Source organism: Topomyia yanbarensis, chromosome 2, assembly GCF_030247195.1.
Source record: "Topomyia yanbarensis strain Yona2022 chromosome 2, ASM3024719v1, whole genome shotgun sequence".
NCBI lineage: Eukaryota > Metazoa > Arthropoda > Insecta > Diptera > Culicidae > Topomyia > Topomyia yanbarensis.
The window spans coordinates 407,596,451-407,624,316 of record NC_080671.1 but is presented as its reverse complement, the minus strand read 5'-3'; the positions used below and the strand labels follow the sequence as shown (position 1 = coordinate 407,624,316).

General features: G+C 41.8%; 1 protein-coding gene across 5 annotated transcripts in view; it reads right to left on the bottom strand.

Moving 5' to 3' along the window:
* LOC131685038 (laminin subunit beta-1) overlaps nt 1–27,866 on the bottom strand; it is a 72,418-nt gene that overhangs the window by 14,636 nt on the left and 29,916 nt on the right. For all 5 annotated transcript variants that reach the window (XM_058968397.1, XM_058968398.1, XM_058968395.1 and 2 more), the window contains exons 6-10: nt 4,168–4,844; nt 3,425–4,110; nt 3,340–3,366; nt 2,865–3,275; nt 2,597–2,789 (exon numbers count right to left, since the gene is read on the bottom strand). In XM_058968397.1, coding sequence (XP_058824380.1) covers nt 2,597–2,789; nt 2,865–3,275; nt 3,340–3,366; nt 3,425–4,110; nt 4,168–4,844 — 1,994 coding nt within the window. The remainder of the gene's footprint in view (nt 1–2,596; nt 2,790–2,864; nt 3,276–3,339; nt 3,367–3,424; nt 4,111–4,167; nt 4,845–27,866) is intronic.

Below are 27,866 nucleotides of genomic sequence, written 5' to 3'. Positions count from 1 at the left end.
ATGCCTCGCGGGACGCCGCTGGTTACATTGAACCAATTGCAAACCATTAGTCAGCCAAGCTGGAAATCCTAGCAGCTGTAGTGTCATGATTGCGATGTTGTGAGATACTTTATCAAAAGCCTTTGGAAAGTCGATATAAACTGAATCCGCCTGCTGGCGATTCTTGATGATAGGACACAACATAGAAGTATAAGTATTTTGGCATTGGCTTTGTGCTTTGTACAAACCTCTGTCGCTATTTGGAGCAAGTAAAGTGCAGTTGAAAATTTGCTCCAAATTTTCAACTCCACTCAAGCTCAGCAGAGAACTTGCGAGGTAGTTCTTCAACGCTATCAGAGCGCCCCCTACACGACGCTGATGGCTAGATGCTAGGTTGCGACCACATGGGTAGTCCGACGAAAGTTCTGAATTGAATACGTCGTCACGCAGCCATGTCTCGGTCAGAGCAATGACGTCATGGTCGCTGGAGGACAGTGCCAGCAAACAGTCTGCGGTTTCGTTCTCATACCCCTCTCCTGTACAGTATTTTAATTGGATTTGAGTAGATATTACTCAAAATTTGGAAAAGTCAACATTTAATTGGAGATGAGAAGATATTACTAAAAATTTGAGCAGATATTACTCAAAATTTGGAAAAGTCCACATTTAATTGAAAATGAGTAGAAATTACTCAAAATTTGGAAAAGTCCACATTTAATTGAAAATGAGTAGTTACTCAAAATTTGGAAAAGTCCACTTTTAATTGGATTTGAGTAGATATTACTCAAAATTTGAGTAGATATTACTCAAAATTTGGAAAAGTTCACATTTAATTGAAAATGAGTAGAAGTTACTCATAATTTGGAAAAGTCCACATTTAATTGAAAAAGAGTGGAAGTTACTCAAAAGTTGGAAAAGTCCACATTTAATTGAAAATGAGTAGAAATTACTCAAAATTTGAAAAAGTCCGCATTTAATTGGATTTGAGTAGATATTACTCAAAATTTGGAAAAGTTCCCATTTAATTGAAAATGAGTATAAGTTACTCAAAATTTGGAAAAGTCCACTTTTAATTGGATTTTAGTAGATATTACTCAAAATTTGGGAAAGTTCACATTTAATTGGATATTACTCAAAATTTGGAAAAGTCCACATTTAATTGAAAATGAGTACAAGTTACTCAAAATTTGGAAAAGTCCACTTTTATTTGGATTTGAGTAGATATTACTCAAAATTTGGAAAGGTCCACATTTAATTGAAAATGAGTAGAAGTTGCTCAAAATTTGGAAAAGTCCACTTTTAATTGGATTTTAGTAGATATTATTCAAAATTTGGAAAAGTTCACATTTAATTGGATATTACTCAAAATTTGGACAAGTCCATATTTAATTGAAAATGAGTAGAAGTTACTCAAAATTTGGAAAAGTCCACTTTTAATTGGATTTGAGTAGATATTACTCAAAATTTGGATTTGAGTAGATATTACTCAACATTTGGAAAGGTCCACATTTAATTGGATTTGAGTAAATATTACTCAAAATTTGGAAAAGTCCACATTTAATTGAAAATGAGTAGAAGTTACTCAAAATTTTGAAAAGTCCACTTTTAATTGGATTTGAGTAGATATTACTCAAAATCTGGAAAAGTTCATATTTAACTGGATTTGAGTAGACCGGGACCATCAATTCGAAAAAAAATTGAGTAAGAGTGCCTATCCATTGTCATTCCTCAAGCAACACAATTGTCTCGTTCTGCCAACACCGCAGAACTCCGCCCTATGGAAAAATATTGGGCAACTGTCAGCGAGATGCAGTTCAAGACAAGCTGGCGTTCTTCAACGAGAAAGGGACTAAGAAGACTATGTAAAACTTGACGGTAAGAGTCAAACTAAAGGGCCGAATTCGAATTCGCCAAAAAGAAAGCTTGAGTGAATATTTTTTCTTTATTCTGTATGAATTGAAACATGATGTTTTTTTTTAAAAAGAAGCATGTTTTTTAATTACAGAAACAATATTTGATTTGTTTGACGGTTTTACACACATTCTTGTTTGACCAAATTTTGATCGTAAGAACCTGCTGCTCATAATTTAATGAATACCGTTCAAATCTAGATGTTTGGGATATTCCAGCCATGTTAGTCTGGTATTTGAAGGACAACATAGATAAGTATCATTTTCTCCGGTAGATTTTTTTTATTATTATTACCATGACTTTTTTATTTGTCACATTATGTCGGTAAATGGCACTTCAGACATCTATTGTCACCATCACCATAAATGAAAATCTGATAGACAATTTTATTACCTACAACTGTGTGGAGAGTTGTAAATCAATCTAAAATTGATCGATGAAGTATGATCACTTGTTGTGAGACCTCATATTTATAAAATAGCTTCACAGGATTAGCTATTCTCGCACGGATATTCAATTGAACTATTTTGCCGTGAACGAAAAATTAAAAAGATTTTTGAAAGTTAAGACCATTACGACCGGATAAATCACTGAAATTTAGTTAAAAGTACAAGGTGTCACGAGACGATCGTCTTAATAAGAAAACTAACAGAATAAGGGATCAACTATCAGCTATGTCCCATATTTAAGATTCAACAATACTCACGTGTCGCTCCGTTGAAGACAAACACGCTAACCGTGTTCAGCAGATCCTTACACTCGGGTCTTGCATCGATATCGTAATTCACGTCATAGTACGTTTGATTACATCCCAGGTCCTTGTACTCCTTGTAGCGAACTTCGGCTTGTTGAGAACCATGGAAAATTGGTGTAACCTCAATTTTCGGAACCAGTACGATCTGCAATACCAAAAATCATCTTGTTAATCATTCTCCTATAAAGTATTTAAATGCGATAAACTAATCACATCCTACCGAGTCGATTAAAATCTGCGCCGCCGGATTATCATCGTACGGATCGTGTCGTTTGAACGACACAATGAACTTGTACGTTTTTCCCGTCTCCAGACAAACGTCGTGCAAGGCAACCGCAGTCGTGTCGTACTCGTGTAGCGTCGAATGAATGTCCGTGTCGTAATTTGGAGGCGAATTGGCACACGGCCCTTCCGGATCGTACTCATCCGGGCGAACGACGGTCATGCGAATATCCTCCCAGTCTCCTTTCATTTGCGGTGAGTATCGCATCAGAACATCGTAATTCATTGTTTTCGGAATGTCATCAACGGTGAACTTCAGTTCCGTTCCTTCGTATGCACGTATAAATCCTGGTCCGGTCCAGGTTGGTTGGCGATCATGCGGATGTTCGCGAATTACAACAGAACAGTTCTAAGGTGTGATAAAAGTAAAATCGCGTTATTTGGTGATTCTTTCCCGATGACAAGATACTTACACCGACTGATGAATGGTGATCACAAATCTGAAATGAGTTGTCTTGAGTGATACATTAAACAATCTCTTGATATAAAAAAAATTACCGTTCCAGGGAACTCCGCTTCCAAGACCTTATGCAAAGTAGGAATAAAGTAATGTTGTTTTGGTTCAGCACAATCTCGTCCCTGCATATGAGGTCTGCAGCGACACTGACCGGTGATCACATCACAATCGTTATCCAGCGATCCTCCCGGATGGCAATTACATGGGGTGCATCCTTCATGACTTTCCGAAAGACCATATGTCTCGGGAATACACTGGTTGCAATCCCGTCCAGTTACCAATCGTTTACATATACACTCTCCCGTGTACACATTACAACCAGCGTTGTTTACCGTTCCCAGAATATTACACGTACAGGATTGACAACCATCGGGGTTGCTTTCGTTAAAATTCCAGAAACCCTCCTTACACTGATCGCATCTGCGACCGCCCACATGACGCTTACAGTGGCATGCACCAGCTTCAACTTCACTTTCCTCATCACCTATGGCGTCGCAGATACCATCGTCTAGCGAGCCGCGTGGATCACAATCGCACGGTTTGCACACATACGGACTCTGGATGTCCTCGTTCGGATCACGGTAGAAGAACGGAGCGCACTCTTCGCAGTGATATCCCTGGGTGTTATGCTGGCAGTTGTCACACACACCACCACTAACTCGACCCGAGTGCTCGTATACGGCTTGGTCGAAGTGACAGCTTGTGGCGTGATTGTTACAATGACATTCTGTGGATTAAAAACACATTATTAACATAGTTTTCTAAACGTTTTAAAACAACTTACTCTTGCATGCATTTGTCTGCTTGCCCAACGCCGGTTTCCACGGTAGGTCATTGAAGAAATCCTCGCACTCCTCACAGTTCAAGCCCTTGGTATTGTGCGTACACTCGCACCTTCCATGCACCATATCGATTGTATTCCGAACGCCCTCCAGCGGCAAGCACCGCGATGCATGACCATAGCAGGAACACGAACCTCTCACTATCATATTTGAGATACCGTAGTAATACTTCTCCTGGATTTCCTGGCGATCATCCAGCAGCGTGTCGCCCAGCGTATGCAATCGGGTAAAGTTGATTCTCAGGTTCGTCATCTTCAGCATGTTCTGCACGTGCTCCGCATAGGGATTTTCAATATTCATCGGCGGCAGCACACGGTAGATGACTTCACCATTCTTCGACGGTTCCACGCCCGAGTAGCGATGATCGCAGATTACGTCGGTGATGTTCTTCCCGATGGTCGGTGCATGGGGAAACGCTTCCCGGCAGTTATGTGCAAAGTATCGGTACACGTGCCACGTCTTGCCGAAATCATACGACCGTTCGATCAACATGGCTGCCGGCCGGAAGGTGGCGAACACAATGATCAAGTGAGTAAAGTGGAACTCGGCCTCCAAGTCCAGCTGTATCGTGACGTTTTCCTTGCCATTTTCCGACTGCCACCAGGATTGCTCCAGGGTGCTGGAAATTTGTAAAAAAATAAATCAGTGATAATAATCTAAAAATAATCTAAACATGAGAAGAAAAAAAGCTGTTACGCCATCGAGGCACGTAACCGTCCCAAACGGCGATCATTGTGGATTCATAAGCCATGGCAATACAAATATTTATTCTCGCGAGAACGAAAGTACACACATCTGCCATCTCCACCCAGCTTCAGAAGTCGAAACACGATTATGTCACCGGCCCGGCTAATAGTGAAGTCAGGGGATATTTATTCGAACATCAAGATTAGCCATTAAATTCTGGTTTCGACGCACATCAGCAAGACACACTGGCGGCGCGGAGTGACCGGAAAAAACGACAATCACAAGAGCCGTCAACATTAGCTAAACCGCGCCATGATGCCATGTGCTTCAAGCGGCAGATGATGTCATGTGTAGATGTGTGCGCAGCATTCATATATGTACGCAAAGTCAACTGGCAGCCGAGGTTGTGTCGCTATATGTATATTGTAATATTTGCAGGATTTCGGCTGTCACATCTGGTGATAATCTCCATACATACATGTGGTCCGGCGTAGAGTGAGATAGTGATTAGTTGAAAACTTCGAATGTTGGAGGTCACATTTTCAAAATTTAACAGTTGGATATTTCAAATTCCAAAATCTAATCAATTAACACATATTACTAACATATCACAAAAATAGTGCTTCAAGCTAACTGTAAACGATCGATCAGTTATGATCAATCTTTAATTATTGAGCAGTTTCTACTAATAATTTATAAAGCCTGTATCCAATTTCGTTTGACAACTTCTAAACGCGTCTATATATTCTAGTGCTCCTGATAATATAAAAGAAACACTTTCAATGCGTTCTCGAGCATTAGATGGCTCAAGCACAAGTTTTTGGTATTTTTACGCAAAGTCCATGAATCAATTGATGTACTTGTGTCAAAGGGTCATGTGTCTCCACTAAACAAATTCAATGGAGAAACGTGGTATTTTTTCTGATATTTTCCACTTTCTAAGTCAGAACATAACGAATTCAGTGTCTTCAATGTTATATTAACTTCAAATAGTTGCCTACCAAAGCTCCTAGCGTGCGTCAAAAAGAAGACCCTGCCGCCTCTTCGTCCATCTAAGAAGCTGTTCTTCAATGTCAGATTCTTTCTCCGAACAGCCTAGATAAACCGTGTAGTGTCGGTAGTGTTTTTTTTCAATCGGCTAAGAATTACACTACGGACCACCTGTGAAAAAGCCACGGAACTATGGTGCTATGGTTAAAATTGTTGCGGGGGTTTAAAATATTCTCAATGGCGAACGGCGCCTGGAAAGAGCCGGGCAAACTCCCCAGTATGCCGATAATCGGCATTATTTTGCCGGATTTTTTTTTTTGGCTGGGGATTTGCTAAGACTTTTGAATGATGATAGTTCGGTGGAGCTTTACTGGGTTTTGATTATCAAATTTCGATGCGTACAGACGAACCTGCGCAGAGGCCGCACAGTGGCCAAAAATTCCGAAAAGCTGGCCAAAAGTCAAAAAATGAAGTTGTTCCTTTACAGCTGTTGATTTTTTTACATTATTTACAATCCCATTGCACCATGTAATGATGTCAGTTCACCACAGATGACCCTGTGAACCTTTGAGTTATTACCGACAGTGTAGCTGTCGAAAACATTAAATCAAATGCAAGTGTAAAAAAAATCGGTTTTTCAAAAATTTAGTATTCGCCAATGAATTAGCCCATGATAGTTAAAAAAGATGGACTCTCACGTTGAAGGTATGTTCTTTAATAATGCATCATTCTGTTTTCTTCCAAGTGACAAGCACGAAAAACTTACAATAATTTATTGTCTGAAAATTGTTAATAGTTGTACGAAATAAACACTAATTTAAAAATGGCTAAGTTAAAAGTCTTACTAGATCCAATTAATTTCGATTCGCTTCGATTGCTAAATGTTCGTTAGGCATTTTTTCAACAACTTTGTAACTATTAACTGCAAATTCCTGCAACTTTCGGTTTTATCGGCCCTTTAAAGTTGAACAAGTGAAAAAGTCCAAAAAACAATCATAAAACCTTAAAAAGCAGAGATAGAGAGTTGGAATACGCCACAAAAATGTGGCTTTTTAAAGTATCTACAATTTTCCAAAACATTACAAAAATATCAAAAATCAAATAAAATAGATAAAGCAAAAAAAACTCGTTTTAAGGGGGTATATCGACATGTACATCCGTTTCACGTTTAAAACTTTTTGCTCTTAAAAGATAGACATATTGCATCTTCAACAAAGTTTCTCAAAATTAAATCCTGATAACTGAAGGGTCCAAAATATGTCAAATCAATCTCCAACATAAACGTACAGCACAACTTCTAAGTTGGAAAATGACTGAACACTGCCTTCATTGCTTACAACAAGACATGCATGACTAACCCACGTGAAATGCCTCGTGCTTGTATTCATACAAATAAAGCTGGGCGGCGTACTGATGGAGGCGCTGAACTGATGGAGTAAGTAGTACAAATCTCCATATTCTGAATAAGGAAAACTGACCAACTGTTGCGAGGTCTGGAAGAGAGGAGGTGTTAGACATAATGCTTTGGTCTGAAAGAGTTTCACATGAGCTGGGAAAATGGCAGGTTCCAAATGAAACTGAACCGTCTCTATCCGATCAAAAATATATCTTTTTCGATCATCTCGATGTCCCTCTCAATGTTTAATCCGAAATATAATCCTATTGAAAAACTTGGCGACTAAATTTCATGAATATTATACAATTAGTCAACTAGACCACTGTGGTAACGACGTGGATACGACAAACTCATTCATCGTAGCATCCTACGAAGAAGCTTGTTCACTTCGTATTGTTAAAACGACTAGGGGAACCCCGTGGTGGAGGGCTGAGCTTGAAAGAATAAAGAAGAATATGAGAAGAGCTTGGAACCGGCGTCAGCGTGATGACTCCAGGACTTTCAGGTCAGCTCGAAGTGCATATAAGAAATGTCCTCGATCTGCAGAACGGGCTGGCTGGCAAAGCCTATGCACTAATGTCTCTAGTCTGAACGAGGCTTATGTGACTTCCCAGGTTCCCAGATCTCATTCTGGTGATTCGGACTCGTGGGCGTTAGCACGCACATTGGTTACCACTAAATCGGTCAAGTGGACAGTTGACAGCTTTGCTCCATACAAATCACCCGGAAAAGATGGAATACTTTCCGTGCTACTGCAAAAGATATTTGATATTCTCAAACATGTCTTGAAAAAGATTATGCTACAGTCTTGCTACTGAGTATATCCCAAAAGCATGGCTAGAAATAACTGTTAGATTTATTTCCAAAGGGGGGCGCTCAGGCTATGAAGAAATTAAGAGTTTTAGGCCTATCAGCTTAAGTTCTTTTCTTCTGAAAGCTTTGGAACGGATAATTGATCATCACATCAAGAACGTTAGTTTAGTTGAATATCCACTGTACAAAATGCAACATACATATTAGTGTGGGAAATCCACGATCACTCTGCTTCACGATATTGTTTACAACGTTGAGAAAGCCTTCTCGCTCAAACAATCTAGCTTGGTTGTATTCCTAGATATTGAGGGTGCTTTTGACAATGTGTCCTTCCAGTCTATTCTGGAAGCGACGTGCGGTCATGGGATACCTGCATGTATCTCGGGTTGGATAAACGCAATGCTTAGTAACCGCATTCTTTGCTCGTCACTGCGATAGGCTGAGATACGGAAGTTGAATATTTGCGGTTGTCCTCAGGGCGGCGTTCTGTCACCTTTGTTATGGAACTTGGTAGCTGACGGCTTGTTGAAGAAACTGAATGAGCTTGGATTTCCAACCTACGGGTTTGCTGATGATTACCAAATACTAATTACTGAACTTTGCATCGGAACAAGCTTCGACTTAATGCAGCAAGAGGCGAATAACAACCGGGGTTCCTCCCTTGTAGTTCTTTAATTCTGAGCTACTGTTTGTAGATCAGGTCAAATACGTTGGAGTTTATTGTATTCCAAATTGAACTGGTCAGCACAAATCGAGTTCATTATCATGTCAGCGTGCATGGCCTTCGGGCAGTGAAGTCAAACTTTTGGAAAGGCCTGGGGTTTCCAACCTAAATACATCTATTGGATTTACAACACAACTGTACGTCCAATATTGTCATATGGATACCTTGTGTGGTGGCATAGGGGAGAGGGGCTGGAGGTCTAGTCAAAGCAAAACCATCTGCAAAGAATGGCGCTTATGGCGCTGACTGGTGCTTTCACCAGCCCGTGACCACTCCAAATGTCAAACCATTACACATATACCTCAAACAAGATGCACTACCATGTACATAAAGACTGCGGGTTATTGGGCTTTGAAACAGTAACCATGTTAATCTTGCTACCGGTCATACACGACTGTAGTCACAAATGGTTGCAAATGGGGTGACGATATTCTTGCTCCCAGCGATATCACACTCACATGTAGTTTTTCTTACAGACCATTCCATGTGAAGATTCCTATTCGAGAGGAGTGGTTGTCTGGCTAAAAGGCGAACACGAAATTATTGCGACACATTCAACAGGGCATAACTTTTTTACCATTGGGTAAAAATCAACCAAATTTTGCACACTTTCTCATTGATTGTTTACATGCTGTCAAACTCGAAGTCGTGTTTTTCGATTCAACGAAAATGGTGGTGAACCAACGCGAGTCGAGAGAACAAATTCTTTCCAAACACCTGGAATTTCCTGACCTGTCGCACCGGCAGTTGGGAAAAATGTTGAACATTCACCATTCAACCGTCTCCAGAGTGTTGAAGCGGTTCCAGGAGCGGTTGACGTTGGACACGGCAAAGGAGCTGGAAGAAAACCGGGACCGGAGAACAAAAAGACGGAGGGAAAGGTGAAGCGGATGATTAAAGCAAATCCCAACGTCTCAAGCCGTGATTTGGCTAAAAAGATCGGCATGTCGCAGAGCTACGTTCAGAATGCAAAGAAGAAAGCTGGACTACATACATACAAGGTACAGAACTTCCCAAACCGCGATGAGCGGCAACAATCGACGGCTAAAACTCGGACACGGAAGCTCTACGAGAAGATGCTGACAAAGTATGGCTGCTGTGTGATGGACGACGAAAGTATATAAAAACCGATTTTAAGCAAATTCCGGGGTTGGAGTTTTTCACAGGCAAGAGCAAGTTCTATGTGGACGACAAATTTAAGAAGAAGAAAATGTCGAAGTTCGCCTCCAAATATCTCATTTGGCAGGTCATCTGCTCTTGCGGACTGGAGGAGTGAGCCTTTCGTGACAAAGGGCACAGTAAATGGCAAGATCTACAAACCTGAGTGCCTCGAGAAGCGCCTTTTGCCATTCTTGCAGCAGCACGACGAAGCTCCGCTATTTTCGCCAGATTTGGCATCATGCCACTATTCTAAAAGTGTCCTGGAATGGTATGAGGCCAATTCTGTCCATTTTGTTCCAAAAGGCATGAATCCGCCAAACTGTCCGGAGCTGCGCCCGGTGGAGCAGTACTGGGCAATGATGAAGCGGGAACTTCGGAAGAGCAAGAAGACAATCAAAGACGAGAAGGACATGTTAAGAAAATGGAAAAAAACTGAGAAACTGGTACCGGATGACACTGTAAAGACTTTGATGGAGGGCATCAAGCGAAAATGCGTTCAATTTTACACTCAAGGCTCCATCGATTAACTTTTCTTTTGATTTTTGAAGTAAATATAAGTATAAAACTACCCTAAAATTTTGGTTTGATTTTAAACATTATAAGAAAATTGGCATGACATTTTCGGTGTCGCAATAAGTTCGTGTTCGCCCTTTATATGAAGAGACAACAACAAACGCAAGTGGCCTGTTACACTGATGCCTCTCTGATGGAAAGACGTGCTGGTGCTGGTGTCTACTGTCGTGAGATGAAATTGGAACAATCTCACTCGCCAGGTAGATACTGTACTGTATTCCAAGCAGAAACCGATTATGTGCGAGGTACTATCGGCCCTTTAACAGAGCTTGTCCGGCGAAGTAATAAATTTCTGATCAAATAGTAAGGCTGCAATCAAGGCCCTTAGCACAGACAAATCACGGCCTAAGCTAGCGCTCGCATGCCGAACCCAAATCGAAGAACAAAGCATTATCTACACCTTGTCTGGGTGTCCGGACATTCCGGTATTACTGGAAATGAATGAGCTGACGAATAGACCAGGACAGGTGTAACGACTGACGTCGTTGGTCCTGAGCCCGCCCTGTCCCGGCTTCATCCGAGCACATGGCGGTGCTTTTGGGAGAAATCTACAAACGTGTCGCAAAACAAAGGCCAATTTCTAGAACAACCGTGCGCAGTGATTTCGAAAAATCTCTTACATTTTTCGAAGCTTCACCGAGGCATGCTGACCAGGGCTTTAACCGGCCACTGCAAACTAAATTATCACATGACAACTATTCAGCGCACTGAGTCATTTTCTTGTGATCTTTGTGAATCCGACTACGGAACCTCATATCATCTGATATGGAGCGCAATTACAGTTTCGAGTTTTCAGACCTTCTTACATAGATGACACCGCGTTTGGACGACTGAAACTCGGAGACATACTAACGTCTCTTATCCAATGCGGTAAAGAGCGTTAGGCTTACTCGCAGGCGATTTAAACCATTTGTGAGTTTAACCGAAGACTGCATATTAAGAAGACTGATATCTCTTTTCTTCCCCCATACAAACGAGAAGCGACAGATATTGGAGGAAGGTAGGAAGCTTAATGTAAAACATGTGTGTGTATCACTATGGGAAGTACCACCTTTACCCGCAAGTGTCATTGCTGTTACTGTCTCCAGGTTCTGGACAGAGTTGCCAGTCTTCTTGATATGCAGTCTTCGTAGGGTTCGTCGCGGTTGCGGTAATTACCGCAACCGCGCGGTATTTACCGCACCCGCACCGCAAAATCTGCGGTGCGGTAAGACATTTTTTCCCGCAGATGCGGTGTGGGAAAGAGCTTTTACCGCGCGGTTTTACCGCAACCGCACCGCAAAAAAAAAAAAAATGGTAAGGTGATAATTTTGGTTATTTCAAATTGATAAACGGACTGCTATTACGAAAGAAAATCTAGCTGTGTCCGAAATATTTTGACGCTATTATTTTTACGACATAATTTTGGACACTAGTTATTTTATACTAAATAAGACTTCACAAACTAACCATTTCAAATACATAAAATGCAAGATCCAAATAGAGACAAAATTATTAGATCATTTAAAAACAATACATTTTTACTCTTAAATCCAATTTAAAAGTGCATCACTTCTCCCGATTTCTGTTGGTAATCGTTGAATTATGAATCGGTTCCGATATCAATTTTTCAACTGTGAATTTTGATTAATTTAAAGAAATTAGAGATAAACTAATTATGCTGGGACTCAAACACAACCCAAAGAATATAATTATTTTCATCAAACCAAACGAATTTGAAGTAATTGGCAGTAAAGGATACAAATGAATTAAATCGTCCAAAATAAGGAGAGGTCCAAATTAGGATGATTATTCTATCACTCGTTCATCAACATCGTATTCTATCTTCTTTGATTGCTGTGTAAATTCAATGTGAGTCAATGCAGTCAACTTTATTGGACTCTTTCTCAAAAAGTATGCTACATTTTTCGCGTACTTCCATTCATATTACGAAATCTACCAAATTAAGTCCTAAAATGTTTCAGTTAACCCTCCAGCACTCGCGCGAATGGTTCCCCGAATGAGCAGCCGATGTTGCTGAAAGAAGATTTCGCTAGAGTTTCGGAAGGTGTTTCACAAAATACAACGGCGCGTGTGCTGGAGGGTTAAGACTATTTTGTAGCTTTTTTGAAACTATTTTTGCCAAATACCACATCGTTTGACTTCCGTCCACTTTAGTTCAAGTTTTTGCCATTGGCTCTTTGGGAAAATATTATAGGAAAATACATTAAATGCTAGAACTTTCTAGAACTAGCCTTTAGAAAATTACACTTCATATATTTTTAAAGGGAGCAATCTTAGTTTCTGAATGAGAATACATATGTTTCTTGAAAAATGCGGAAGTTAGAGTTTTGGGATATTTTGTCCATAAAACCCCCTATTTTTAATGACATTTCTGCTGTATGTTACAAATCATACATTTTTAGCAGTTTTTCTAATGTTCAATAATTCTGTACCGGTTGAGACCGGACTCCTGATTAGATGTAATGTATAGAGCAATTTTTTTCGTCAAATATGGCGTCGTTCTTATTGAAGAAATACAATGTTTTTATTTCACTGTATTGGAATATATGCGCTACTATATATAAGTACTGGTATTTCGACTTTAAATTTTTGTTGTTGAAATTCCTTTTAGAATGAAAGGTAAATGCGTAAATGCGAAAATCATCCATTTCATTTTCATATGTCAAACACATTGAAAATATGAAAATTTAAAGAAAAAATACTTCATTTCTTATTACATTTTCATTACATTTTTTCAATTAACTAAAAAGTTAGGTTGCTAAAATAAAAGTTTTCCTATTACTGCAGTACAACGTTTTTGAATGTATAATGCTTGCATTTTAAATGTACGGAGTTTTATTAATAGAAAATGCAAAAGTTGATTTTTTCTTAAACATTACATTCTGAGGAGTCTCTTAAAGTTAAATTTCGTGTAAATAAGAATAACATTTTATTATATGTGGTTATACAAATGAACAATTTTTCAACACAATTTTTAAAAATATAAATAATTTACCGCATTTACCGCATTACCGCGCAGTGCGGTGCGGTAAATAAAGTGCGGTTGCGGTAAGCGGTGCGGTTTTGATATTTTTTTGCGGTTGCGGTGCGGACAATCCATTTACCGCCCACATCCGCACCGCGACGAACCCTAAGTCTTCGGTTTAACTTACCCGCTGTTTGTTTTTGTGCTGTTATTTTTCCCACCCTTCCAATTCTACTTCCTCCTTCTTCTTTCCTTCCGCTCAGGAAGGAAGACACGGCAAGGCACAAATCCCTGACTACCAATATATTCTAATTCCTGGATTACAAGCAAGAAAAAGCAGCAATGGAATAAACATGAATGAATAACACAAAATAGAAAAGAGCACAAGCCCTACTGAAGTAGTACCTTACGGTTGCCCCGGATGGATGAGGATTGCGGGAAACAAGAGGTTTAGGTTTAGTCGATAGCAATACGACACAACTACGAACCAGCAGGCAGCGGTGTCTGTTGAAGATTCCATCTCGATAACAGACATTTACCCAATTTATTGCGCTGAATCGATTGGTACCCAAGATTCGGTCCTCGAAAGAAATCTTCAAAGTTTCTAACCTTTCTTTTAGAAGAAACATAAAAAATCGAAACCGTCCCCTTGAGAATTTTCTGCGCACGGGCCTGGTATGGTATACACGTATAGATAGATATTATGTTACAAGCTCCCCAAATCCGCTAGTAGGTGAATAGGACACAGAATATTTTCGATCAATTCTTAAAAATGGTGGAAATTACAGTGTTTTTATGAAGGAACCATAATGGTGCGATGGACTTTATGATCAATGGTTTGCATCTCGTACACTGCAACTAAGCCAAAAATATAGAAAATTAGATGCGAATATAAATTATGCTTAATATTATTAACAATATATTTATTAAAATCTATGCAACTTGATTGCAATATAAATCAAGTACTACCATTCAGAACACTTTCAACCCTTTTAAAAACATTACGAACGCTCACGATAGTCAAAACGATCATTCAGCAGCTGGGACATTAGATAGATTTGAATTGTCTTTTCTTCTCGTACTTGCAGTGCTGCTATGATACATTAGCGCGAGCGAGCAATATGCGGAAAGATCTTTATCTTTTTAAACGCCGTTTTAACCATCGCTGTAGAAACGTCAAACACATCAAAATCTAAAACATCCCTTGGAATTGAGTACAGGGCCAGTCTTGATTCCTCAGTTGTTGGGATACGATCATCGAAAACGCTTCAGAAGTTCTGAGAAAAAAGTTTACATTTTTGTTCCGTCACCTAGGTGCATCAATTTCGGTAGACTATTCTCCTTGCGTTTTTTGAATTTTCGTTGCTCTAAAAAAACGTTTGCTCTGTGCCCCATACCTATGACTAAATTAGTTATGAAGATACATGTTGCGTCTCTCTTATCAGAATCCGACACTAACTTAGTGACAGGAGTAAAAATAGTTTTTTCCTAAATTTTTCCTCTACTCCTTTTCTTAAGGGACATCACGCAAGACTAGGGGTTTGCTCAGAAACACAAACAGCGTTTCCGTGTTTGGAGCTAGCGTCAATCCAACGCTATGTTACTCCTGTCACTAAGATGAGACGAGCTCGAAACGCATGTCCATAACTAATTTAACAATAGCTCACCAGGATTATAAGTCGCAGATTCCCCGCCTTCCATTTACCAAAATGAGAACATAAGTACGGATAAATTTAAGGTATTGATTTTATTTAAAATCTTTTTGATGCAGACATCGACCAACCGCCGCGGCGCGCTCCTTTCGAGAAGGGACGTTGTTCCTGTCACGTCAAGTTAACAAATCTCGGAAATTATTGACGCCCGAAATGGAAGAGCTCGTGTAGGATTCTGATGCGAAACGCAAATTCCATGATTATTTTAGTTATTGGTGCCCTCTACGTACAAATATGGTTTTACCTAATTTTCTTCTCAATGAAAGAAAATTGGTGTATGGAAGAGAGGATTCTAAGATTCAAAAACAAGCACGATGAGAATAACGGCCCGCATGTTTGTCCCGTACAAAAGTATAGTGTAAACAGGCACCCGTTCCATATCCTCCAAGTACAGCAACTACTGGAAAGTGACAAAACGAAACGATTCCAGACTATTGAACACAAAGGTGGAATTCTTTGGTCTGATGAATGCACGATTATGCAGGCAGGTTTATTCAACACTCATAATGACCACACGTGGGAAGCTGAAACTAACCCGCAGTTTCAATTGTCGCTGAACATTTGGGCAGGTATAGTTGAGCGACAGGTTGTCAGTCCATACTTTATGTAAAAGATTCTGAACGCAACGAAGTATTTGGAGTTTTTAAGGAGCGAGTTTCGCAACTTGCTGAAAGATGTTCCATTCGGAAGGAGCTACCAATTGATCTTCCAGCAAGATCAGGCTAGACGAATGTTGTTAACAATTTTTTCCCAATGCTACCTTTCAAGATCGCTGGGGGATTGGGATGTTTGGGTCTATTCTGTGGCCCTTTAAAGTGCCTATTTAACTCGGATGGGCTTTTTCCCAAGGAGATACTTCAAAAAAGAGCTTAATTCCGTCCAAATACATACTCTTGAGAAGCTTCAGGAAAGAATAATTGTTGCTGCAAACAACGTGCGAGAAAAATTGATACGTTGACCTTGAAAAGGATATGAAAAGAAGATTAAACATCTGTATTGAGCAAAATGGCGGATATTTTGAACTGGATATAAAACAAAACATACAAGAGTTTAAGTATTGCTTTAATGTTACCTTAAGAGCTGTTATTACACAATTATCTAATGCTCCCAGAAACCTTCTTTGTTAATCTAAACCTTGGATCCATGTTTTGTCTCGCCATTGCGTACACTTCAATGCACAATAGAACACAGGATGTAGACGTGTATTCTTAAATAAAGTGCTTAAGGTATTGAGCATCCGGTTCCATTTTTGTAGTTCACTTTCCGTTGTCGGCGTAATTATGTGATTGGTTTGCTTGACATGCTAGTGGACAACTAGTCAAGTTTAATGTCCCGCAAGAAAAGAAATTCTGATCAGGTAGATGAGACCAGCGAAATCGAAACATGGTTCTAAAAACAAACAAATTCTGTCCCATTTGGCAAGTCTATAACAAATGCATCATAACCAAAAACAAACAAAATACGCAAGGATTCTCAAAGTTAAAGAAAAAATCATATCTGCACCACTCGAAAGACCCATTACATGTAAATGTACCTATACATTCGTTTTCGAGAGACAGAGGTTGTTTTTTTCTAGTCCGTAGTGCTGTGTGTGGCGATAAAGAATAGTGCTAATCCGCATTCAAGGTTATTTTGCCAGTTCGGTTCGGTCCTCAGTCTTTTGTTCGCGTGTGAGGATTGAACAATAACCAGCTGTATAAGCTGGATCGGTTCGTTGTTGGATACCAGTTTAAAGCTAAGTGGTTTTTGTCTTTTGTAACACATTTATTGCTTTCTTCCGTCTGAGCGGGCGCTGATCCCGTGCGTTGACGTTTTCTATGGTTCCCTCTCCGGATGGTCAAATGGAAGTTGAATCGGGTTCAACTTCTAAGGCTCCTGCCCGGCCCAAATGCTATCCAGAACTCTCTTTGGTCCATTTGTGGTCTTCTTTCTTCTTCAGATTTCTAAAGACCTGACAGAACGGTTTTCGGCTGTGACCGTAATTTCAAAGGTCCGCTCGGTCAAGATAAGGGTGTTGCTAGCCAACTCAAAGCAGGCAAACGATATTGCTTGCTGTGAGCACTGTACGCGGGATTATACCGTGTATATTCCAGCTGTAAAAGTACAATCCGAAGGCGTCGTCACCGATGAGAGTTGGACGTGCGAGGATCTGCTGAAGTACGGGGTTGGCCGTTTTAGAGACCGCTTACTTCAGCAGGTGAAAATACTTGAGTGCAAGCGTTTGCACTCAGTAGTAGTTGCGGGGGATGGTTCAAAAACGTACCCCCAATCAAACTCTTATCGGGTGACCTTCGCTGGTACCGCTTTGCCAAATTACGTCCTCATGCACAAGTTTCGTCTGCTGTGCGTCTGTTTATACCGCGGGTCATGAATAGCACAAAGTGTAAAAAATTGGGTCACACAGCCACCTATTGTAGCAATAAGGCCCGCTGTGGAAAATGCGGGGAGAATCATCTAGATGATTCGTGCAGTAAGAAAGCCGAAAAGTGTCCTTACTGTGCAGAGCGTCTGCATTATATCTCGGCATGTCCCGCGTACAAACTACGCGCGGATAAACGCCTTACGGGACGATCCAAACATTCTTTGGCAGAAATGCTAAAGAAAGCTACGCCACCATCCTCAACAAACATCTATGCTCACTTGCCTCCTAACGAGGGCGAGGCTGGTGACCCACAAGAAGGAACATCTACTAGGGTGCCAATATTACTGATCCTATTAAAAGTCTTATGTTAGCTTTTCTCTCTACAGCGAGAACATTTTTGAAGCAGTTGACTGCTAAATGGCCCCTCCTCTCAGCGATTGTATCCTTCGATGGCTAACTCATCGAACGAGGTCACGGATTTGATCACTGTTCTACAGTGGAATTGCAGAAGTATCATCCCGAAAATCGATTCCTTCAAAATTTTAATAAATAATTCTAGTTGCGATGCATTTGCATTATGTGAAACTTGGTTAACTTTCGATATAGATCTCAACTTTCACGACTTTAATATTATTCGCATGGATCGAGACACCCTCTATGGAGGAGTGCTTTTGGGGATCAAAAAGTGCTATTCCTTCTACAGAATTAACCCTCCCTCGATAACAGGTATTGAAGTTGTCGCTTGTCAAGTAAAGGCAAAGGCCATTGCATAGCTTCCATATATATTCCCCCCAACACCGCGGTTGGGCACCGACGGCTACAAGACATCTTAGAATCCCTGCCAGCACCGCGACTAGTTTTAGGAGACTTCTTTGGGGCACGGCCCGGCGTTTGCGAAACCGAAACAGTACTAACGAGAGTGCAGAATATTCAAACCGTTGGATATTCGATTTCGCCAAGAAGGTTTGTCCGGATTCTGCCCCGGCATAGAAGATTTACCGCGCCGCGCCGCGTCCCCTCACGATAGCGCGAACCTTTTTCGATGGTGGAGTTCTCACTTGCTCTCTTGTCGTGTAACAATAAAGCTCCAGGGCCAGACAGAATCAAATTCAACTTGTTGAAGAATCTACCAAACTCTGCCAAGAGACGCTTGTTGAACTTATTTAATAAGTTTCTTGAGGCTAACATTGTCCCACTCGATTGGAGACAAGTGAAGGTCATCGCCATCCAAAAACCAGTGTTACGGTAACGAAGGACGGTTCGGACTTCTCCTTTTAGCAAACTCGGGTTTATTGTTGGAGTAAGCTTTAAGCTGAAATTTTAATTCGTTGTGAGTTCTTCTCTAGGTTTTAATTTTTAGGTTACTTACAGTAAAAGTCTTCTTGTGTAATTCGTCCTACCGAAACAGTGCTATTGTGTGTTCTGATCGTATCTGTATGTAACATTTTAATTTGTACCTAGGTGTGTTTAAATATAATTCAAATGACTTACAATAATTTTAATTTTATTCCGAAACTGATGAAAAATTATGGTTTTTAATCAACTGAACTACTACTGCTTCTAATCACGTTTGCCTCGAACTTCTGACTCTGTCTGATGTAGGTGTCATATATGACGTTTTACTGGTTTGAAGTTTTGCATGTACTGATGATCCAAGGGGCTAATCGTGTTTCTGCTGTACCGTAATGTCATCGCTGGACTGGGTTGCCAACATGCCCCCGCCTGTATTGCTCGAAGTTTCTTCAGCTGTACATTCATTGACTCCTCGAACATCCAGGGCAGCGAGCATTGTTGCCGGTCGTTGAAGAATCCCCGTTGAAGTGTGTACGTCCGCCTTCCGTACTCGACCATCTCGCCCAGGATACACGCGTAGAATCCTTCCTCTGATCCAGCTGTGTCTGACGTTCTCGTTCACAATTAGCACCAAGTCACCAACGTTTATTTGCTTTGCTTCCCCGAACCACTTTGTCTGTCTTGTAATGACCGGAAGGTATTCTTGAATCCAGCGTGTCCAAAATCGATCCAACATTGCCTGAGCAAGCTTCCAATTTGACCGCAACGCCAGACGCGAGTCCACTGGGATCGTTGTTGGTTGACTCACCCCGCTTGAACTGAGTAACAGGAAGTGATTTGGGGTAAGTGCCTCCTCTGTCACATTTTCAAGTGGAATGTAGGTTAACGGGCGTGTGTTTACTATCGATTCTGCTTCGATTATTACCGTCTTCAAAACTTCCTCGTCTGGGTTTCTGGCTATGGGAAGCGAGGCTAGCGCAGCCTTAACAGAGCGTACGAGTCGCTCCCATGCTCCTCCCATGTGGGGAGCGTACGGGGGATTAAACTTCCATTGAGTGGAAGCATTCGTGAACGTTCCTGCTAATGAGCTATTGATTGCATGAATCTCCCGCGTGAGCTCGCGGTTCGCTCCTTGAAAATTTGTTCCTTGATCAGAGTATATCTCTAATGGGGCACCTCGGCGCGCAACAAATCTACGAATTGCCATCTTGCAGGATTCGGTTGATAGACTATGGGCCACCTCTAAATGGACAGCCCGAATTGTCAGGCATGTGAAGAGTGCTACCCACCGTTTAACTTTGCTGCGTCCGACTCGGACAGAGAGTGGTCCGAAATAATCCAACCCTACAAACGAAAATGGACGGATATATGGTGTTACCCGTACTGCTGGAAGTGGACCCATTCGTGGCATTTGTGGTCTCGCCTTGTAAACTTTGCACCAGTTACAACGGCCAACAGTTTTTCGAACCGCAACTCGCAAGGCAGGGATGTAATACTTCTGGGTGATCTCATTCACGACGGTCTCTCCATTTGCGTGTTGGAACTTACGATGATACCAATCAATCAATAGGTAAGTGACGATGCTTTCCTTTGGCAGTATTATCGGACATTTCATATCTTCGGAAGCCCAACTTGCTTCGCGCATGCGTCTTTCCATGCGCACGATACCACCTTCTCCGAGAAGTGGAGATAGTTTATAAATCCTGCTGCCTTTCTTAATCTTCTGAACTGTCTGACCGTTCTTGTTTTGTTGAAGTAACGAAAATTCATCCGGATAAGCCTCTGCTTGCACTAGTCTCCAGATTGTGTATTCAGCCACTCTCAGCTCTTCGCGCGTCAATACATCTGTGGTATATGTTGGTTCTTGTCGTCTTTTTCTTTGGCAGTTGTCATAGAAACGACGCACGAAGGCGATCGCACGTGTCAATCGTTCCCATTTTGAGAAGCGCTGAAACTGTACCACTTGATTCACGGCGATATGAGAGTTAACGTAGGCTGGTCGTAACTCTTCTTGATTTTCAGATACCGGAACTACGTATAGTGGCCAGTGCTCCTCACTTTCATAGAGAAAGGTTGGTCCTATAAACCATCTGCTCGAGTCGAGCACGTTTGGTCCTTTACCCCATTTAGTGGCATCGTCCGCTACATTCCACTTCGACGGTACCCATCGCCACTCGTTGACGTCAGTCTCTTCCAATATTTCACCGACTCTGAAAGCGACAAACTGGGTTCGTCGCCTAGGATCTGATCTTAACCAGGACAGCACCGTACTTGAGTCGGTCCACAGAACCCTTCGCGTAATCGGCAGTGTGTGATTAGCGACAACGGTTTTCATAAGACGCGTCCCCAAGACTGCTGCTTGAAGCTCTAAGCGAGGTATGGAAAGCGGCTTCAGAGGCGCCACTTTGGTTTTCGCAGCGACGAGAGTACACCGCACCACTCCACGGTCTATCACTCTAAAGTAAGAAGCCGCAGCATATGCGGATTCGCTGGCATCAACGAAAATATGCAATTCTAGACTATCATATGTGTGCGAATTGTATCCTTTGAAATAACATCGTGGAATTTTCACCTCTTCGAGTTGACGTAACAACTGGATCCACAAATGCCAACGGGAAAACATCTCAGCTGGGATTTTATCGTCCCATTCGATACCAGCTCTCCACACATCTTGTAGAAATACCTTCCCATGAATTAGAAGAACAGCTACAAATCCCAACGGATCGAAAACGCTCATGACCAGGCTCAAAGCTTCACGCTTAGTTGGAACCACGTCTTCAGTCAACAGTTTCTGCAAACCATCACGTAGAATGATTGAATAGGAAAATACATCCTCCTTCGGTAGCCAAGTCATTCCCAACACGCGCTCCACGCTGCTACTTTTGTCCATCACGAAGCTTTTTGCCATTGTTGAATCACGCTCGCCTATTTGCTTCAGGACATCCGATGAATTCGACAACCAATTCCTTATTTCGAATCCTCCTTTAGCATGGACTGTTCTGACATCTTTTACCAATTGCACCGCTTCGTCGACCGTATCTACGCTGTCCAAATAATCATCAACGTAGTGATTTTTTACTACTGCCTCGGCAGCCACTGGAAACTCGTTTGCATTCTCCTCAGCGTTACGATTTTTCACGAATTGTAGTGAACATGGGGAACAAGTGGAGCCGAAGGTAGCTACATCCATAATAAACACCTGTATTGGCAGTGATGGATGATCCCGCCACAAGAAGCGCTGTGCTTGACGGTCCTCTGGTCGAATTAGCACTTGGTGGAACATCTCGCGTATGTCACCGCTAATGGCCACCTCTTTCTGCCGATACCGGCTGAGCACAGCGGACAGTGGTGTCATCAGATCCGGCCCTTTCAGTAGAACTGCATTCAACGAAACGCCTTGCACTACAGCTGCCGCATCCCACACTACACGCACCTTTTCAGGTTTCTTTGCGTTGACTACTACCCCTAATGGCAGATACCATGCCCGTTTGGGGTCTGTCCCTAGAAGCTCTCTCTCCGTGGCTAGGTGAGTGTATCCCTTTGCTTGGTAGTCCGTAATCTGCTGTTTCACTTTAGCATACAGTTCTGGGCTTTTGGACAGTCGCTTTTCCAGACAGAACAAACGGCGTTCTGCCATAGGTCTGCTGTTGGGGAATTCTACCTGATCGTATCTCCACAAGAGTCCTGTTTGGAATCTGCCATCCGGTGTACGGGTTGTAGTGGTCTCCAGAATATTTCTGGCACGCCTGTCTTCTGTCGAGTCTAACGCATTCGGTGATGACACCCCCGCACTTTCTACGCTAAAGAATCCTTTCACCAACTCGTGAAGTTCGTGGTCGGCTGACTGTGTGCAAACATGGATCACACGATTAGAACAAACGTCGTCGGGCGTACCAGAGTTCCCAAACAATACCCATCCAAGCCGGGTTTTAGCTGCTACTGGTTCATCCATTCTACCTTCTCTTTCCTTAAGTGACGTCATCATATTGGTGTGATCTAGTCCAATAAGTATTCCGGGTGCTGCCTCATCATAGCTCCTTATAGGTAATCCTCGAAGGTACGGAAATTTGTGCACTAACTCCTGAAATCGCATCGACTGTCGTGGTAAGTCAAGGCTTTTCACGGTATGCACTCCTTTCAAGACAAATCGTTTCTCCGAATCCGTTCCCGAAATGGCTAGTTGTAGTCTCTGGGATTCCTCTTCAACACGTTTTACCCCATTAGTCCATTGCATGCAAAGCGGTAACACCGGACCTGTTACACCTAACTGGTCTGCGATGTTCTTCTCTAGCAACGTAGAATCTGAACCACTGTCAAGGAAAGCAAAGGTTTGAACAGACTTTCCGTTCGCGTGCAGTAACACTGGAATTATCCGAAAAAGTGTTCGTTGATGCAAATATTGATGAACGCCTATTGTTCCCGAGGTGGGATTTGGACGGTTATGACCGGATGCAGCAGGGTTTCCCGGATGGAGAAATTTATGGTGTCGTTGTTGACATCCGTTTAATCCGCATACTGTAGCTTTGCACGGCCATCTTCCATGTGGATACAGACATCGTTTACATAAATTAACTTCAATTGCTTTCTCCCACCGATCTACTAGATCCATTCTTTTGAATCTGTCACAGTCCTTCGGCTTATGACCCACCGAATTACAAACTGCACAAGGCCGTTCAATTCTATGCTCTGATGTTCTTAACTCGCCAGCGTTTCGTGACTCAAAGCGTGTTGCGCATTCCGACACGTGAGGATTCATGATAGCTTTACCTTTCTGACGATCGCTTCTCTGTACACTGGGTTCAACAATTGTCGTTACGCTACTGGCCGCAGTGATTATCACGTTCATGTAATCTGCGAAAGCGCGAAGGTCCGCTAATAACGTTTTCTGCTTATGCATCGCCCAATCCAATTTTATGTTGGCTGGAAGTTTTTCCACGAGCTCCTGCAACAAAATTGGGTTTGCCAAATGCATTTCCTGCCCGGTAGTCACAAGATGGGCACACAGATTTCTCACTACTAAACCGAAATTAATAAGCGTTTCTAGCTTGTCTGGTTTTGGAGCTGGTGTGCTTCTAACTTCGTTCAACAGTGTACTAATAATGGCATCAGGACGACCATACAAGGTCCGCAAAGTATTCATCACCTCCGAGACAGTCGATGGGTGTAGTAAAAAACAACTTACTGCCTTTTTCGCATCGCCTTTGATACTCCTCTGTAACCGCATCAGGTTTTCTGCGTCCGTATATCCGCACATCTGCGTGGACGTTGTATAACTGCTCCAAAACAGCGGCCATTCTGCTGGATTTCCCGAAAATATTGGAAGTTCTTTAGATACAACGTGACGGGCTGCTAACTGTTGCGCATTTGGCCCTTGTGGGAACAGTGAAGTCTCATTTGCAGGTGGCTGAACTGAAAATATGGGAGTCTGATAGCTAGATACGCTCACCACTGGTGGACGATACTGTGGTATATCGAGTGCCACGCGATTTATACCCGGTGTGTATGTGGATAATGAAAAGGGTACATTTTGCGCCGTGCTCTCAAATGTATGGGCTGCATAATGTCCATTACTAATATAAGGGCGCGGATCATAATTAACCGTGTTCGACAACGTATGCCCACTGGGCGGTATAAGATTAGAATCTGGAGTGATGAAACTCTGCTTGAAACCTATACGCTGTCTTTCCCCGAACCCGACATTATCTGAGAGTCGGTTACTAGTTGAGTATACAGCTGTCGGATTTAGATTGCAACCGACGCTTCTTGGATAAACGTTTCCGCTAAATAAGTTGAAATCGGTGGACCGTATTGGAACTGGAACGAAATTGTTCTCATTAGACAGAAGAGAACGTGGTGTTGATTGATGTGTCGGTTGCATCATCGGAGACGTTGCTAATGTATTCGGAGGTAAGTTGCAACGGGATGTCGTAACGGGTGAGATTAAATCGACGTAATGTGTTCCGGAATAGTTCATGCGAAAATTCTCGACGGTTTGCGTTACGGATGGGAAGGACACGCGAGCGTCACCACCGATCTTGTTAGTCGTGGCCAATAACTGCGAATGTGGGGTCTTCATAGCCGTGCGTGACGTGAGTCCAGTGGGGTTAATTGTCCCAGGATTGGAATTCAGGGTCACTACTGGCTGCATGTTCATCCACTCTCGTACCTTGTTAACACTCTGGCCGGCGCTTTGATGGCTGCGCACACTTCTGTCGTCATCTTCTTCATCCAACCGTGCCTGCAGTAGCTCGTATTTCTTAGCAATAAATTCCTTCTCTAAATTCAACATTTCCGCGATTGTCTTATCTCTCCTCTCCTTTTCCAAACGCATAGCTTTTTCCTGCATTTCTTTTTCCTGAGTTTCCTTCTCTAGTAGCATCTTTTCACGTAGCTCTTTTTCTTCCGACAAGCGCTGCATCTCTAGCCGCAGTTTTGCACTAGCGGTCGATGATGGGGCTGTGGATCGAGGGTGCGGTGGTGGACAGAAACTGCAGAAATATGCTCTGCTCTCGTTAGCTATGCTGTCGTCGACTCCGGCACACGTGAAATGACACCATCCCTGGCATCCATCGCACTGCACCATTTGACTGTCGACCTCATCCGGCTGGTTGCACAATCTGCAATTCCGAGCGACGGTCGATGATTCCGCCATTTTGTAGATCTGGCGAGCGTTTCTTCGACCCGGCACGTGGGTTTTTATTTTACTCTTAAAGATCTGTTACGGTAACGAAGGACGGTTCGGACTTCTCCTTTTAGCAAACTCGGGTTTATTGTTGGAGTAAGCTTTAAGCTGAAATTTTAATTCGTTGTGAGTTCTTCTCTAGGTTTTAATTTTTAGGTTACTTACAGTAAAAGTCTTCTTGTGTAATTCGTCCTACCGAAACAGTGCTATTGTGTGTTCTGATCGTATCTGTATGTAACATTTTAATTTGTACCTAGGTGTGTTTAAATATAATTCAAATGACTTACAATAATTTTAATTTTATTCCGAAACTGATGAAAAATTATGGTTTTTAATCAACTGAACTACTACTGCTTCTAATCACGTTTGCCTCGAACTTCTGACTCTGTCTGATGTAGGTGTCATATATGACGTTTTACTGGTTTGAAGTTTTGCATGTACTGATGATCCAAGGGGCTAATCGTGTTTCTGCTGTACCGTAATGTCATCGCTGGACTGGGTTGCCAACAACCAGGGAAACCAGCCTCCGACCACAATTCGTATCATCCGATCGCAGTGTTGTCCTGTATGCGGAAGTTTTTCGAGAAAATGATCCTATTCCGCCTCGTCAATTGGATCGAAATAAATGTCTTACTGTCAGATACACAATTTGGCTTTCGTAAAGGCAAAGGGACGAACGATTGTCTTGCGTTGCTCTCAACCGAAATTCAAATGGTCTATGCTAGCAAAGACCAGATGGCATCAGTGTTCCTAGATATTAAGGGGGCTTTTGATTCAGTTTCGATCAACATTCTTTCAGAGAAGCTGCAACAGTATGGTCTTTCAGCGACTTTAAACAACTTTTTACTAAACTTGTTGTCGGAAAAGCACATGCATTTTTCGCATGGTGACTTATCGACATCACATGGGCCTTTCCCAGGGCTCATGTCTAAGCCCCCTGTTATACAATTTCTATGTCAACGACATTGATGAATGTCTTGACAATTCCTGCACGTTAAGGCAACTTGCAGACGATGGCGTGGTGTCTGTTACGGGACCCAAAGCTGTCGATCTACAAGGACCATTACAGAATACCTTGGACAATTTGTCTGCATGGGCTACTACGCTGGACATCGAATTCTCCACGGAGAAAACTGAGCTAGTTGTCTTTTTTGTAAAAAGCGTGAACCAGTACAACTACAGCTTCCATTAATGGGTCAAACTATCGCTCAGGTCTTCACAGTAAAATATCTAGGGGTCTGATTCGACTCGAAAGGTACTTGGGGATGCCATATTCGGTATCTGAAACAGAAATGCCAGCAAAGGATCAACTTTTTTCGTACAATAACCGGAACATGGTGGGGTGCCCACCCAGGAGACCTAATTAGGTTGTTCTGCTTTCGAATTAGTTTCGTACAGAAAATTTTCATAAAATATTCGAATTTTTCGAACATACAATGAATCGTTCGTAGTTCTATTGAAACACTTTTATTTTTTATTACGAGTTTTTCGTGAAAACCACGAAACGACTTTCGTTGGCTTATTACGAAATGGCTTCATTAGGCAAACGAATTGTTCGCTGGTATATACGAAAGTCTTTATAATATTTACGAGCACCATTCGTCAAACCGTCAACGTCAAAGGAGCTTCAATAGAAATAGAATATGGAGTCATTGTCGCTATACGTCAGATAATTGTTGATCATCACGACGGTCTAGGTCTGACTATTTAGTAGCCATATCCGTGTCCGCCGGATTCAGGAAGATTTCCTGAACCTCTTTCGCTTCCATTTGATCCAGAATCCGGAGCAGTACGGATTCAGTTGAGCCATCGCGAACTGCTCGTTGGATTTGTATGAATAAGTTTGAGTTTTTCTCTGCAGGAGCAATGTCAAAATAATATGCTATTAAATACGAAAAATTCTCTTATATGAACGAAATGAATTCGTGCGATCAACGAGATTGTTCGTAATATACACACACATTTAATAAAATAAACAAAACATTTCGTTTCATTCACAAAAAATAATGTCGTTTTAAACGACGTCATTCGTGCAATGTACACTAAATAAGTAAAATTTACGAAAACTTTCGTTCATCAAGCGGCCATTTCTACATACCACAATAAAATCGTTTAAGCCGGATCTATTTCTTTAATTAAAAAACGGTGTTGTCAAACATCAATCCCAAAAAATCGAATGAAAAAATGAAACGATAATGAATACGAAAATTTTTCTAGGATGAACGAAAAGAATTCGTGCGACCAACGAAATCGTTCGTAACATACATAAATGTTTATTAA